We start from the raw sequence: 15,517 nt of genomic DNA on the forward strand, positions 1-15,517 counted from the left end.
AAACTTTCATGAGACATAAAAGTCTAAAATTTGAAAAATAAGATTATATTGAAAGTTCATTTGGATAACAATAGAAATCTGTTCCTGTGGAAGCTGATGACACCACAGCATTACTTAACTGAACTCCTCTGGGGGAACCCAGTGCTTTTCCCTGATGTGCTGTGGGCAGTTTTGTGAATATTTTGTGCTTATTTTCCAGTACATCGTTTTGCTTGATTAAGTGGCATATTAAATATTCTGTATCTTTTGTTTCTCTAGATGATTATCTGGAAAAGGACATTCCAGCAGAGACTGAAGAGGTGTCCTTTGAAGTATCTTATTCAGAAATGATTACAGAGGCTCCAAAAAGAAATAGATCTAAGAAGTCAGAGATTAAGAAAGAAGACTATGCTTTAACTGTAAGTCAAACCTTTCATGGTTATTCTAGTAACTTCCTGTTTCTGTTCCATGAGTCCAAACAAGGATTATTTTCTTTTTAATGTCTGAATATGCTCAAGGAGACTGGGAAGACTGGGCTTCAGCACTGCATACCACCTTTGGGAACTATTTATTATGTAGTTCGCCTGGCTGTACCTAGCAGTCCTGGGTTGAAAAAAGTTGTGAATACATACACTTGAATACTGCTTGACAGGTTGTGTTAGTCAGCTTTCCATAACTGTGATTAATGTCTGATCAACTTAATAAGAGGAAAGATTTATTTTGGCTCACAGTTTTGGAGGTTTCAGTTTGTGGTTAGAAGGCCCATTACTTTGGGGCCTGTGGGTAGGCAGACCATCATGGCAGAAGCACACGGTAAAGTGAGCTGCTCGCTCCATGGTGTTCAAGAAGCAGAGAGCAAAAGAGCAAGGGCCAGGGCTCTTGTCTCTTTCAGTGTCTCTTTCAAGGACACCCTCCCCGCAATGACCTACTTTTCTTCCACTAGGCTCCACCTCTTACAGTTCTACCGCACATCAATAGCACCACAGGCTGGGGACCTTTAATTCATGGGACTTTGGGGGTAGATTCAAAATCCATACTATAGCACAGATGAAGTGAATTTTTCACCTGGTTTGTGAGTTTTCTCGCACTTCATATTCTTAATTCACATGCAAGTGCATATCCTAACTATATGTATTTTTATTGCTATAAATCATATCACAAGGGGGCACAGGGCTGGGGCTGTAGCTCTGTTGCAAAGCATTTGTCTAGTATGTGTGAGGTACTGGGTTCAATCCTTAGCACCACTTAAAAATAAGCAAATAAAATAAAGTCATGCTGTCCATCTATAACTGCAAAAAAAGGGGGTGTGGGTACAGCAGAAAGTTATATTCACAACAATAAGAAGTAGAGCTCATAGGAAAGACACTGAAGCTTACCAAATCCAATTCAGGAATTTATATTACTACATGATAGACAGAACTGATAACACACACACACACACACACACACACACACACACACACACATCTATCCTGGAAACCTACCACAGAGCTGTATTACATTGATGTATTCACTGTTCAATAAATAATGCCTGTATGAAGAGTTCATGATGTGGCATCCTGAATATTCTCTTTTTATCAGGGATAGAGGCATGATGAGCAGGACTTGGGCAGTTTCAGGACTAAAGGAATGTCATCTGGAAATAGATTCTTTTGGACCAGTCAGCCTGGACCATACCCAGACAACTGGCCCATGAGGGAGAGAAGAGGAGGAACGGGAAGCGCTTTAAGACTCCCTGAGCAACCTCCACAGGCTTGACACTGCACCATGTGTTCTAGTTGTAAAGTGGACCCTATTGATTACTCCTATTTTACAGATGAGAACACTGAGGCCCAGGGAGGCTAAGTAACATGCCCAAAGCCCTGTAGGAACAGAATTAAAGCCTAAAATATGTCAAATTCCAAAACCCTTTCTGGTCCCTAAGCAATTTTCATATGGGAGGGCAGAATGCAACAGAAAAGGAAGCCTATGTAGTAGTCCGATTTCAAAGACAGTCCTTCCTTTTTGTTATTTAGAGAAGGATGTCCAAGAGAGAACACTAGTCCTAGGTCTTCTCATCAAAGTTGTCTCTTTCTGAGGTCTGGCTCATTCAAGGTAGAGGTCAGACCCCTAGGAAGAACTTGACATAGGGTTTAGTACACAGTAGTTGCTCAATAAATGAGTGCAGTTCTTATTTATATTGTTGTTATTATGTATTACTATTTTTTTTTGTTTTGTTTTGTTGTACCAGGAATTGAATCCAGGAGCACTTAACCACTGAGCGACATCCCCAGCCTCTTTTTTTTTTTAATATATTTTATTTGGAGACAGGGCCTTGCTAAATTGCTGAGGCTGGTTTTGAACTTGTGATCCTCCTATTTCAGCCTCCTAAGCCACTACAGTTACAGTCATGCACCACTGGCCTACCAGACCTTCCTTGGTTTCAAGAAGAAGATGAAATAACCAACTGCTAATAGCCCAAGATATGCCCGAAAGCACATCCTACATATGGTTTTACTTTTAAATGCTTGAAGTTCTGGGAGGGGATACAGCACAGTGGTGGCACTTGCCTAGCATGTGTGAGGCCCTGGGCTCAACCCTCAGCACCACAATATAAATACATGCATACATACACTTGGGGTTTGAGTGAAAAAATTGTTGATGAATGAATGAATGGGTATGTAGTTTAATAACCCCCAAAAGCTCCAATATAGGGAACCTGAAACTGTGTTCTTGAGGCTTTATAATTTAAATAACTGTAGGATTTTTCTACTTCAGCATACATTTCAATACCAGATTTTCTGAGAGCAAAGCATACCTGAGGATGTTATGTATGAATGATGTTTTGCTTGCTCCTTAGAGTCTTCACAACATTTCTAGGTTATTAAGATTTGTGGCTATTAATTTAGTGTATTTCCTTCCTTAGTGTGGAAATGAATAATATAAGAGTATCATTGTCTTCAAAAGTAAGACATAGTAAGATTAGTTGTATTTTCTGTGAATTTTTTCTTTTTTAAGTATTTGGAATCATCTAAATATGGTTTTTAAGCAAAACTTGATTAGGAGACTATAAATTTTTTTTAAGTATGCAGTATAGCATACACGAATCCTGAATCAAGATTTATTGTCAAAAAAAAAAATCCACATCTCTCCTGTGCTACACTTAGTTGTGTTCTTTGCTTGTTTTTGGCACATGTAATCCAGATTAAGGACCCACAGTGGGTACATTCCATGTGATGTTTGACATGTGTGTTGCTTGACAATACAGCATGTTGCCTTTAAAAAGCCATTTCCACAGTTACGATAGCACTGTTATCATGGACTTCAGACTGCTGTTTTGCTTCTAGTTAGCATAACAGTGATCTGCAAATGTTTTCAAAACATACTCATAATATTTTTATGATGCAGTATGCTCTTCAGAGCTTTTTGCATGTTTTCTTCTATAGGTTTAGAGTGTCTGGTTGGTATCTGAGTGAAAGTATAATTTTCCTTTGCCATTAAAAATAAATATCTTCACTGTGTTATTTCAGAAACTCACTGTTCAGAAAACCAGGCTTGGTTTAACTGAAGCAGGAGACCTGTCTGCTGAGGACATGAAGAAAATTCGCCATCTCTCTCTGATTGAATTGACTGCCTTTTTTGATGCATTTGGAATTCAACTGAAAAGAAACAAAACAGAGAAAGTAAAAGGACGAGGTAACTAAGGGGACGGATGGCTTTGGTTTTTAATACTGACATGCTAGAATAAGACAGTGCTTTTCTGATTTTATTTTATTTTTTTATTTTTTCTTTCTCTCATGACTGTGTGATATTGAAGACAATGGGATTTTTGGAGTCCCACTTACAGTCCTCCTGGACAATGACAGAAAGAAAGACCCTGAAGTGAAAGTTCCCCTTGTATTACAAAAAGTGAGTAGAACGCAAGTGAATGAATGAGGAGGGAATAGAGCCTTGTGCTTGTGGTTGAGGACTTTGTAAACCCACTAATGAATTTTCCTTTAGGTTGAAAGACACTGAACCCTATTAGGAATGAGACCTTTGGCAATTTTTGACCTTGTTCCAGGTAGCCTCATAATGGCCTATAAGCATTGAGAACAGTTGGTCTTCCTGTTATTTGCTTTCCGTTACTGTAACAAAATATCTGAAGCTGGGTACTTATAAGAAAAGAAGTTTATTTAGTTCACTGTTTTGGAGGCTGAAAGACCAGCTCTAGGGAAGTTCCCCGGAGCTGCCTGACCTGGTGGAGGGTGGTAACACACTGGTAGCAGCGTGTGTGACAGGGAGAGCTCACATTGTCAGAGCAGACGCCAGGGAGAGGGAGGGGCAGTCGTGACCTCCCACTAGGCTCCGCCTCTTACAGTTTCCTCCACCTCAAGACCACCACACTAAGGACCATGCTTCTAGTACTGAACCCTTGGGGAACAAACCACATCCACCACTAGCAGCCTTGCCTGTTAGACACTGTCTGACCACAGAACATCAGAGGATGGACACAGTTTTGTTTTTTCCAATATTTTTTCAAATGTAAATTGTCCATATGTATGTGTGTGTATATTCATTATTTCAGATAAAACTGGCCGTTAATTACTATTTGTAGTATATTTATGGAATATTTGCTAAGATATATCATAGACTAGATTTTTATGAATTACTGTGTGTGTGATCATTTTATAAATTTTTTAAACAAAGTTTAATAGACTTTAAAAATCATCTTGTTCTAGTGGTTTTCCAGGTATGACTGGGCAGATAGGATACTTTTAGACAAAGAGAAGAATTTCGGTAGAAGAAGATTTTTAAGTGATCTCTAAATTATTATGCAAGTATCTCTGTAACTACCCTTGCTAAATAGCTGATTTACTTTTAAGTTATGTTCTTGTCTCATAGGCAGCAATTCACACTGGTTTACCTAAGTATGCATTTATTCAACAGTGACATCCAGTGGCACAATTAAAATTCCAAGCCCTCAACACAAACCTTGTTGAATTTTAAAATGTTTTTGAATGATATATATATATAAAAAAAACTGAAGAATCATAGTTACTTTACTCACACTAACAATTCTTCATCCTCTTCTGTCTTCCTATATTTTGCTACCAATGCCACAAATTGAGCTTCTCTCTTTAATCTGGGGACTGATTTGAGATTGGGAATAGGAAGGATGGCAGTCAGATAGCCAGAGTATACTGGTGACACCTCTGTGCGTAGGGCCCACCTGTGAGCACCTCTCCCCAGCAGGGCTGCCCCAGTGTTATCCACATAATGTCCTTTGAGTCAGCCCAGAGCAGCCCAAGGAGATCAGTGTTGTTAATCTCCTTTTTGCAGTTGAGGCCACTGAGGCATAGGAAGGTGAAATAACTTACCCACGATCACACAGCCAGCAAGAGCAGTGTGGAAAAGGAACACAGCGTGGATTCAGGCCCAAAGTTCATGGTGACTCTTAGGATTTTCTTCCCTGCTTTGAATGAAAACCATATGATGCCCTTTTTCCTCTATGTAAAGTAAAGAGTTCAAAGAAAAAATTCATGGTAATCTGAGACAGAAGATTCAACACATAAATTTATCTTGTTATGTAAGCACAAAAACCTAGCACAGAACTTAGCAAATGGTAGCAAACAAAAGGCACTCAAGAAGTGCTAGTTAAAGGCAGTCTGGATTTTATCACATTAGTCACTCAATAAATGTTATTACTGTTAATGTTAAACATTTCTCATTTAAAACAATTTGAGGTTGCCTTCTTTCACTTCTATAGGAGAGTCGTTTCTTCCTCAGGTTTTTTTCTCCTGAATATCTGTTTCTCTTTGTACTTAAAAGAACTACTTTAGTTCCAAGTGCCATCCTTTCTTTAAAGGAGATAAAGAAACTGGATTCTCGTTTCACTATGTGAAGTTTCACTTTTCTGTACCTCAGTTTTCTCAGGGGTAAAATGAAGAAAATAATAGTGTCTACCTCATATAATTATTGCCAGAATTAAATGAAGTAATATATGTAAAATGCTGAAATTAGTATCTGAGCTGCAATACACAATAAGTAGTGATCCTATAACTTTTTTTTTTTTTTTAAAGCAACCATCACCTCTGAGAGAACTCATGAGAGTGATTAACCTTTGAAATCCCTAACTTCTTGGTCAGATATCTGCAAGTCCCATAGGGTCTTAGCCAGGGTGGTTACAAAGATTTAGAATCTTTTCTTACTGATCAGTCTTCAGAAGGAGATATAGCAGAAGTTCAATCTTAAAATGGTTAAGTGACAACATATTATACTGGTTAAGAAACAAAGCTTGGGAGAGCCAGTGCCATCTCTTGGAGCTTGATCTTGAGAAAGTTATGTAAGGACTCAAAATCACCATTTGCTCATTTGCTAATTGGAGGATTATTTTGACCTTTTAGAGTGGTCAAGAATAGTTAACACAGTAGTCAAGTACCAGTTGCATGTACGTGCTCAATATGTTGATTGTTGCTATCATCACTATTTCAGATGTTTATAATCCTATAGAGGTGCTTATTTTTGTAATATATCATTGCTTTCTAGTTTTTTGAGAAAGTCGAGGAATCAGGTCTGGAATCTGAAGGAATTTTTCGACTTTCAGGATGTACTGCCAAAGTCAAGGTACCTGACATTTTCTGTTCCTTGTTAGAAATCAAAGCTAGTTAGATCCAGCCCAAAGGAGCTTTGGGAATTTAGTCTTTGTTGATGTCGTTATTTACTTGTTATGATCATTTGGCTCTTCCTAATATTCTTTGGTACCTATGATTATGTGTTTGTTTCATGATCCTTTTAAATCAAACAACATTAATAATAATAAACTGTAACAACAAAACAATACATCAAAAACCACTGCCTATTTTCAGTTTGAAAAGTCAAAATGCTCATCCCTGTTCTGAGTTAGCCACGTCAGCTTGCTGGGTTTCTTTGTGTCATGAAAGTCACTAAGCCAACAGCATGGGAGCCAGCCCTTCTTTACATTTTCAGTTTTCCTTTTAGTTGGATTTCTTATGAGAATTTGTAGCCATGGTCATAACCACTGCAGTTCCACTTATGGTAATGTCAGTGTCCACGCACAACACCCCTCAAGCCATGTGCATCCTTTTACCTTGCCTTCTTACTTCTATAAAAGTGCGAACTCTACAAAAGAGTAAAGGGAAGAATCATTGAAAAGAAAAGCTTTTCTCAATAATTTCCAGTAAAGTATCCCACTGCATCTTCTGATGGTCACACATGATGAAGTATTCATCCTTGTGCTGGGATCAGCCCTGGTTTATGGATATTAAATAATGAACCTCTGAGAAAAAAGTCTCAGGTGAAGGCAAAAATGAATTTAGTTGTGACTAGAATTATTCCAAGGAAATACATAGAAACAGAAAGGTGTGTCTTCATTAATTTATTTTGGTACCTTTTTGGGGAAATTCTGTTTTGTATCCAGAAGTCTCAGGACTTTTTATAAAGAAGTGTTACAAGATTTTTTTAAGTGGAAACAGAGTAAATAGCATGTCTTTTTGATCCTCTAGAGAGCAGATGCTAAGAGGGATTAGCAGTGGAAGAGAGTTGTGCTAAGGGATAGTGCTTCTGAAGGTTATCCTTTATAGAGGGCAGGAAGCAGGATTGGGCAGGGTGAGCCTCTGGCCACAGTGCAGGCCTGGCAGTTCCTCCTGTTAGGTGCCCTGCCCTGCCATGGACTGGGTTTCCTGCAGAGAAGGGGCCAACAGCCTGGAGAGTCAGCTGCCTGAATTTTTTGCAGATGCATGTGGCCAATTCTCTTTTGAAGGGAGATCTGAGCCCAGTACCAGGCCATTGACAGTGATGTCAGAGATTAAAGTATATTGGGAGTTTTGACTTCCCTGTTAGCAGAGTTGGCTAAATATAGCTTCACCTGGAAGGCAGGTGAGTTTCTAATGGCTCCTTAGGGTTATGCTTTCCAAGTTCCATCTACTTTTTGCCTCCGTTTCTCAAATGACTGATTCTTAGATTCACTTCTGAATAAATGTATCCTGTATCTGAAGGTGGAAACCGTTACTAGTTTTGGTTAACTCTGTGGTTACTAACAGAGTTAGAGACCTGAGATAAAATCAACAAAATGAATTTCCTGAACAAAATCAGACTCCCATTGGAAAGCTACGTTTGCATATATTCTGGCTGCTGTGTGTGTGTGTGTGTGTGTGTGTGTGTGTGTGTGTGTGTGTGCACGCGCAGACACAGGTGAGTTTGTGAGAAGCACAATGGATAAGATCTAGTTTTCTTTTTCCTCAATAACCAATGGAAGAAAATATAGGATATCTCTTATGTGCACCAAGTTTACCTTATAGCAAAAGATATTTTTCTTGAGCTAGTCTTTGACTGAAAAATGTTTATCAAAGGCTAATCTTTCCTTCAAAGTGTTCTTACAGGCACATGCATTCCTGAACCACATTTAGGTCAAAGTCCCTTTTCTACCCTAATCGGTTTTATGTAGTGTCAGCCTATTTATTCTACTGCTTGTTAGTCCGAAAAATGTAATCCAGATGTTTTCATGGTTCAGGCTCCAAGAAACCAATGCAAAAGGAATCTGGGCCAGTGAGCAAAAATAGGAAAGTACTGCAGTTAGAAAGGCATTGAAACTTGACGTACTACAGAGGCTTTTATTCTTTCTCCTTAATTCAAACCTCAAACTACCTCTTTCTTCCCTTTCTTCCTTCCTTCTCTCCTTTCTTCCTTCCTTCCTTCTTCAGCCACTGTACTACATTTTCTAGGAAAGATTTTTTTTTTTAATTCTACTGTAATGAGCCTCACCTTGTGCCAGTAAAAGACAGCAACTATTTGAGGCTACACTGTTGAACACCCAGCCTGGCTTTGTGTTTTAAACACTTGATAAGATTGTCAGGGAGGCAGCCTTGAGAAGTTGCAAGACTTTAGCCAGAGACAAAAATGCAAGGCTAGTTTCCCTGTTGGAGGCTGCAGGTCATTTGGATCCAATTTATTGCTTTGGTGTGTTCAGTGATTTTCTTTTAAAAACATGGCAAAAATCTGAGCCAAACACTGGGGAGTATATTTTTTTTATGGAAGAAGGCAGACAGTTTGACATGTGAGGTTCTCTTTTTTTTTTTTTTTTTGACTCATTTCTATTATTCCCTGGCAGCACTAAATGCTCTATAGTTACATTACCTGGCCTGTTAGTTTCTCTTCTTGAGCTGGTGGCTGCAGGCTAGTCATTGGCATTTGTATGAAAACTAAATTTTAGCAGGTTGTATTTCTGCTCCAAGGAGATTTAAGAACCTGAATTCCAACCCTTGTCTCTGGTCTCATTAACAGTTGACAGGAAAATTGACTTCTACACCCTCTAGGTGCTCCCTGTTTGAGGCCAAGTAAATTCACATCTGGTTTATGTGGTTTCATACTTAGGACTACTGTGGAAATATCATATACCCTCTAGTCTGCTCTGGTCAAAATCGGAAGAGGACGATCTTTCTCTTGGTATTATTTTACACTAGCCATCTAGACAAGATCATGTGGTACCGTTGCCCAATCACGCTTTACATTCATAGGTTCCTGTAGGACTGACCCTGAAGACTGGAATAGACCTAAGAGGAGGGAGCAACCATTCTTTTTATGGTTGAATCGTATTCCACGGTGGGTCTGAACTGCATTTTCTTTATCCGTTCATCAGTCAGTGGACACTTTAGTTAGTTTCCCTTTCTTGGCTGTTGGGTATAGTGCTGCAATGAATGGCTTGCCACTGCCTCTTTGAAAAACTTATTTCCTTTCCTTTGGACACATACCCATAGTGGGATGGCTGGATCATATGATAGTGTATTTTTAAAATTTTCAAGGAAGCTCCACACTGTTTTCCATAACAGCTGTACTAGTTTGCATTCCCACCAACAGTGCAGGAGGGTTTCCTTTCTTTTCACGTCTTTGCCAATGCTTCTTATCTTGTTTTTTTTAAAACTACCTCCTACTTTGTTCTTTTTAAAAATTTCTTCTAATTCATGACAGCAGAATGCATTGTACACAGATAGAGCAATTCTCATTCCTCTGGTTGTTCAAAGTGCAGAGTCACACCAGTCATGCAGTCAGTCATACATTTATATAGGGTAATAATGTCCATCTCATTCCACAATCCTTCCCATCCCCCCACTCCCTCCCCTCCCCTCTGCTCAATCTAGAGTTTCTCCATTCTTCTTTAGCAACCCCTCACCCATTAAGAATCAGCATCCAACATCCCCTTATCAAACAAAACATTCATCATTTGATTTTCTAGGTTTGGCTTATTTCGCGTAGCATGATATTCTCCAGCTCCATCCATTTACCTGCAAATGTCATACTTTCATTCTTCTTTAAGGCTGAGTAATATTCCATTGTGTATATATACCATATTTTCTTTACTGGTTCATCTGTTGAAGGGCATTTAGGTTGGTTCCATAGTTTAGTTATTGTGAATTGAGTTGCTATAAACATTGATTTGGCTTTGTCAGTGTAGTATGCTTATTTTAAGTCCTTTGGGTATAAACCAAGGAGAGGTATATCTGGGTCAAATGGTGGTTCCATTCCATGTTTGCTAAGGAATCTCCATACTGCTTTTCAGAATGGTTGCACCAATTTACAGTCCCCCCAGGAAGGTATGGGTGTACGTTTTTCCCCACATCCTTGCCAACAATTATTGTTGCTTGTCTTCTTGATAATTGCCATTCTAACTGAAGTAACATGAAATCTTAGAGTAGTTTTGATTTGCATTTCTCTAATTGATAGAGATGTTGAACATTTTTTCATATATTTGTTGACTAATTGTATCTCTTCTGAGAAGTGTCTGTTCAGTTCCTTGGCCCATTTATTGATTGCACCTGCCTACATTTCCCCTCCTAGGCATTTCTTTAATAGCCTCTATCCTTTCTAATTACAAGTGCTTGGTAATTGTCCTTTGGTGTATGGCCTCATAACTGGACTCTTTACTTCTTTTGCCTACTCCTAACCTGTACCAAACCCCTTATTCCTCAAATAATTTTTTCAGTCTGGATGTCATCAACAATGAATTGCACCTTGATATTCTCCAGCTTAGAGATGTCCCAAGTTGCCTCACTGACTGCAGGAAGCAGTCCTGTCCCCTTCCGAGTGGCCATGGCTGCTTCCCAGGTTCATTCCTTACTCCAGCAACACTAACCTATCTGCAACTCTCCATGCACACTGGATCTCTATGAGTACCTGTCACCGCTTGAGCTATTCTTTCTACCCAGCATGTCCTTCGGTGTCCTGTTCTGCTATCAGGTTTCTCAAGATTTGGCCCTAGCAGTTTGGTTTACTTTCTCTGATGGCTGTTACGGTGCCAATATGTTACCTTTCTGAAAGCATTTACATTCTGAATTAGTACTATCAGTTCATGAAATGGTCCCCTCCACTGGACTACAAGACACCTAAAGACAAAGAGTGGATTTCTTGTATCTTTCTTTTCCAGAACCAGTCTGCTGCATGATATCCTTTATTCCAGGACAACTGGAATAAGTGTATTTTTCAGCAAAGGACCACTTGGTTAGCTGTAGTATTCCTATTAGATTTCAGGATAAGAAATCTCCTTTGACTAATTTGCAGGGACTGGAGGGTGGATCTCAATCCCATGTATCTCTGTAAGTAACTTGTTATGTGAAGGATCTCCATTTTACAGACTCTGGGAGCCATGAGAGCATCTGTACCTGGCATATTAATGAGCTGCTCTTGATAGGAAAAGGTGAGATGTGTGAACTGACTTTGGCTGAGTGTGTTCAAAGCTGGAAGAATTAGGCTTCTATGGGTTTTCAGTGTTCCTTTCAAAGTATTCCTTTCGGAGAAGTTAGTGTCAGTCAGGAGACTAATTGCCTGTTACAGTAGGTAAACCTTGTAGTTCAAAGGAGCAGGAGAATATGAGTTTGACTTTAGAAAAGAAACATGGAGAACTGGTGGCACTGATAATCAGATGAGTTGATAATGTAAAACTTGTAAGGCAAGTAGAACCTTTGAGGGCTTAGTGCTTTTTTGTTTGTTTTTTGAAGTATTTGCACAGTGCTCCAAACCTTATGAAGGATTTGGCAGGCATGCAGACATGTGGAGGACATGTGTGTGTCTTGGCATAAAACTTTGCTGTAACTGCTCCAGGAAGATGTCATTGGCCAGCATGGTGTAGTGAGGTCAGAGTTACTTTATTGGGACATTTCTCCTTCTGTATGTGGACTAGCTGAGAGGTGCACATTCCTGATCTACTTTAGAAATACAAGTGATGATGGCAGAAGGGATTAAGAAAAGAAGGGAATAGGGACTTTGTCAAAATCTAGCAGTGCATTTATTATGTGGGAATAGTGGTTTCCTGCCAAAACCACAGAAAGGAAACTATGATCTAACTAAAAAATTTTTATATTTGTCTAGTTCAAGATTAACATTATTTTTTAAATATTCTCAAATACATTTTTAAAATTTTATTCATAATCAGTCACTTCAGATCTATTAATCATGTTGAAAAAAAGGCGTAGTATATAGTGCTTTATCACTCTATGTACAAAACTAATTTAATTAATGATAGTTTTCAAAGGGGATGAAAGATGGTAAAAACACACTAAATTTCATTGCTATCTTCTTTGATTTGCAGCAATACCGTGAAGAACTGGATGCCAAGTTTAATACTGATAAATTTAAGTGGGACAAAATGTGCCATAGAGAAGCTGCAGTAATGTTGAAAGCATTTTTCAGAGAACTACCCACCTCTCTCTTCCCTGTGGAATATATACCTGCCTTCATCACCTTAATGGAAAGTAGGTAGAAGATGTTAAATGTGAATGGACTAAGATATGAGGTCAATAAAGTGATAGAGCCGAAGAGAGGTGCCTAATGACATGTGACCACATGTGTAGATTTGCTGTTTCCTGATGATGCTTGGTTGAAATATTAAGTTTGATTGTAAACAATTATCCATTTACATACTAATGTGTTTAAGTCTGGTATGTATGATTTTGAGGGCTCTGTGATAGTTTAAAGGGCAGAGGGGTTCATAGGAAGATGGGACTCTTCAGCTTTGAATTCCTGTGTAACCATCTTTTAGCCATGCAAACTTTATGAGCTTCAATCGCTGCACCTATAAATTGCAAATAATAATCACTTGTCAGGGTTATTGTATGGATTGAATGAAAGCATCAAGAATAGCCCTTCAAAAACATGAGATCCCTCCCTTCTTAAATCTGAAGTCCTGGGTCTAACGATGCAATGTGTAACAAGTGTGAAACATTTTGTTTCTGAAAATCATAATACCATACAGTGTTTCTGAAAATCACAGTCTCATAGATTAGATCTTAAATGAGGTACTTGACAGAATGCACAAAGTTGGACTGTGTGGCTGTATTTGGCAGTCAGGGAATACTTTGAATGGTTGGTCTTAAGGGTTGAGTATTGTTAGAGGATATGAAAACAGAAAAATTTATAAAAGTGGAATGGGTTAGATATTGGGGGCTTTGCCTACTGACATGGTGAAGTCAGGGGTCACAAGCCTAAGACTATATGAGCATATTAAGTAAATGGTAGTTCTACATGAACAGAAAAGGGCTATGACCAAACTACTTCCCATTTACAGACACTGGTCGCTGCTCAGCTCTGGGTAATAGTTGCCCTGCAGGACTGAGAGCCAAGTTCAGGCTTTAATGGGAAAAATTTTCATTTGAAAATGTCAGCCAGAAATTCAAATTTTAAAGTGCTCTGTGAGTTTAACACATGATATTTATATCTGATAGTCTGCAACCTTCTGCAGGTTTACTAGAACTATAAAGTCATTAAAATATTAATGAAATAAAATAACATAGATCCTAAGTTATCTAAAAAATTTGTCCTAAAAAATAGAAGTTTCCTATCTTTAAAATTTTTAACGGAACCAGATTCACAGAATAATCCTTTGTGTCTTTTAACAAGAGACTATTAGAGTCAAGGTGACCCTTTTCTAAGCTTTAATTTACATATGTAGCCTGTGACCAGTACCTTTTTTTTTCCCCCACTAGGATCCAGTCAATATTTTAGAAAGAAAAAATTGCTAAGAAATTCTTTCATTTTTATTTCAGATAATTGTGGGATTTTTTTTCAATTCTAGAATTTTCAGTTGGTGCTTTTTAAATATTTTTTTATTCATATGCTAAGATACCCTATCATTTCCTTCACTTCATTGGTCATAATTTTTATAGCTGCTTCAAAACCGCTATTTGACTGGGTATGTAACACATACCTGTAATCCCAGCAACTGGAGAGGCAGAGGCAGGAGGACTACAAGTTCAAGGCCAGTCTTCAGTCTCTTTGTGAGAACCTGTCTGAAAATAAAAAAGGGCTGGAGATGTCACTCAGTGGTAAAGCACCCTGGATTTGATCCTCAGTACTGTAAAACAACTACAACAAAATACACATGAAAAAAACCTGTCTGCTAGTTCTGCTGTGTGGGTTATCTCAGGTTTGGTCTCTGTCTTTACCTTTGAGAATAGATTACATGTCCCTGTTACTTCTGTATGTCAAGTCAGTTTAAATTGTCTTCTGAACATCATGAATGTTGTGTTTGGAGACTGGTATCTGCAGTAGTCCTCCAAAAAGTATTTGTTTGTTTGTGCTGGTTTAAGCTGGTAATTTGCTTGGCTAGACTCTAGTTGCTAGTGTCTTTTGGACAGCAGCTCAGCAAGGCTCAGTTCTGTTATTTAATCCTCTGCTATGCTGTCCTGAGTGGCTTTTGGGTCAGCCAATGATTTGGGTGGAGTTTATTCTACAAATAGGGTCTTTCATCTCTGGATCCCTTCTTTTTATGATGGCTCCATAACTTTCTGGGAGCTATGGTTGCCTTGAACCCTATTTTATGATTCAGGTCCTATTGAACTTTTGGCCATCCTAGACAACCCTGACTATGGCCTGGCCTCAAGTTAGAAGTCTGGAACACATAACACTCTCCCTGTGCCCTCTCCTATTCTAGGTGCCCAGCCCTTCTGAGCGGGCCTCTTTTGTTCCCTTCCACTGTCTCAGGTAGTTGGATTTTGTACTTTGTCTGAAGATTGTTCAGAATGGTTGATTTTTATAAAAGGAGCTTACTCAGCCAAACCAGAAACAGAATTTCCTATTTTTAAGTTTAAAATTTTTTTTTCAAGACTTCCTATTTTTGTTTGCTGTCCTAGAAAATGGACTGCAAAATTATTAGTTTCCCTTTGCTTTGTGGTTCATCTGCCAAAGAAGTCATCAAAAGAAACCATGCCACAGAGGGTTGTGTTTTTGTTTGCTTGTTTATATGATTTGGAATTATGAATTATGCAAGGAGGATTCAGACCTCCAAAGGTTTTAGAGCCATCCTGAGAATCATATTAAGAAAGGCGCATGAATAAATGAATTTCTCTTCCCATCATCGCTTCCTCTCTGACTGCAGCCAGTGTACTTCACTGACAGGGGATAATTTGAAAAATATCCTGAAAAGGTTCACAAAGGAGTCCACACTTCCTTGTAGGACTTTGAAAGTGAAAAATACTATATTGCAGGTGATTGATTTGATACCAGCTAACCCTGCAGGAAGCCCAGAGTTCTGGCTTCTGAGCAGCAGGAAATAATGGCCTTTTTGCCACCT

General features: G+C 38.7%; 1 protein-coding gene across 6 annotated transcripts in view; it reads left to right on the top strand.

Annotated features, from left to right (window-relative positions):
* The window catches only part of Arhgap28 (Rho GTPase activating protein 28), a 186,048-nt gene that overhangs the window by 146,206 nt on the left and 24,325 nt on the right, over positions 1-15,517 (top strand). For all 6 annotated transcript variants that reach the window (XM_040275092.2, XM_078030362.1, XM_078030364.1 and 3 more), the window contains 5 exons: positions 259-398; positions 3,489-3,654; positions 3,776-3,867; positions 6,487-6,564; positions 12,539-12,701. In XM_040275092.2, coding sequence (XP_040131026.1) covers positions 259-398; positions 3,489-3,654; positions 3,776-3,867; positions 6,487-6,564; positions 12,539-12,701 — 639 coding nt within the window. The remainder of the gene's footprint in view (positions 1-258; positions 399-3,488; positions 3,655-3,775; positions 3,868-6,486; positions 6,565-12,538; positions 12,702-15,517) is intronic.

This window comes from Ictidomys tridecemlineatus, chromosome 13 (assembly GCF_052094955.1).
Source record: "Ictidomys tridecemlineatus isolate mIctTri1 chromosome 13, mIctTri1.hap1, whole genome shotgun sequence".
NCBI classification, from domain to species: Eukaryota; Metazoa; Chordata; class Mammalia; order Rodentia; family Sciuridae; genus Ictidomys; species Ictidomys tridecemlineatus.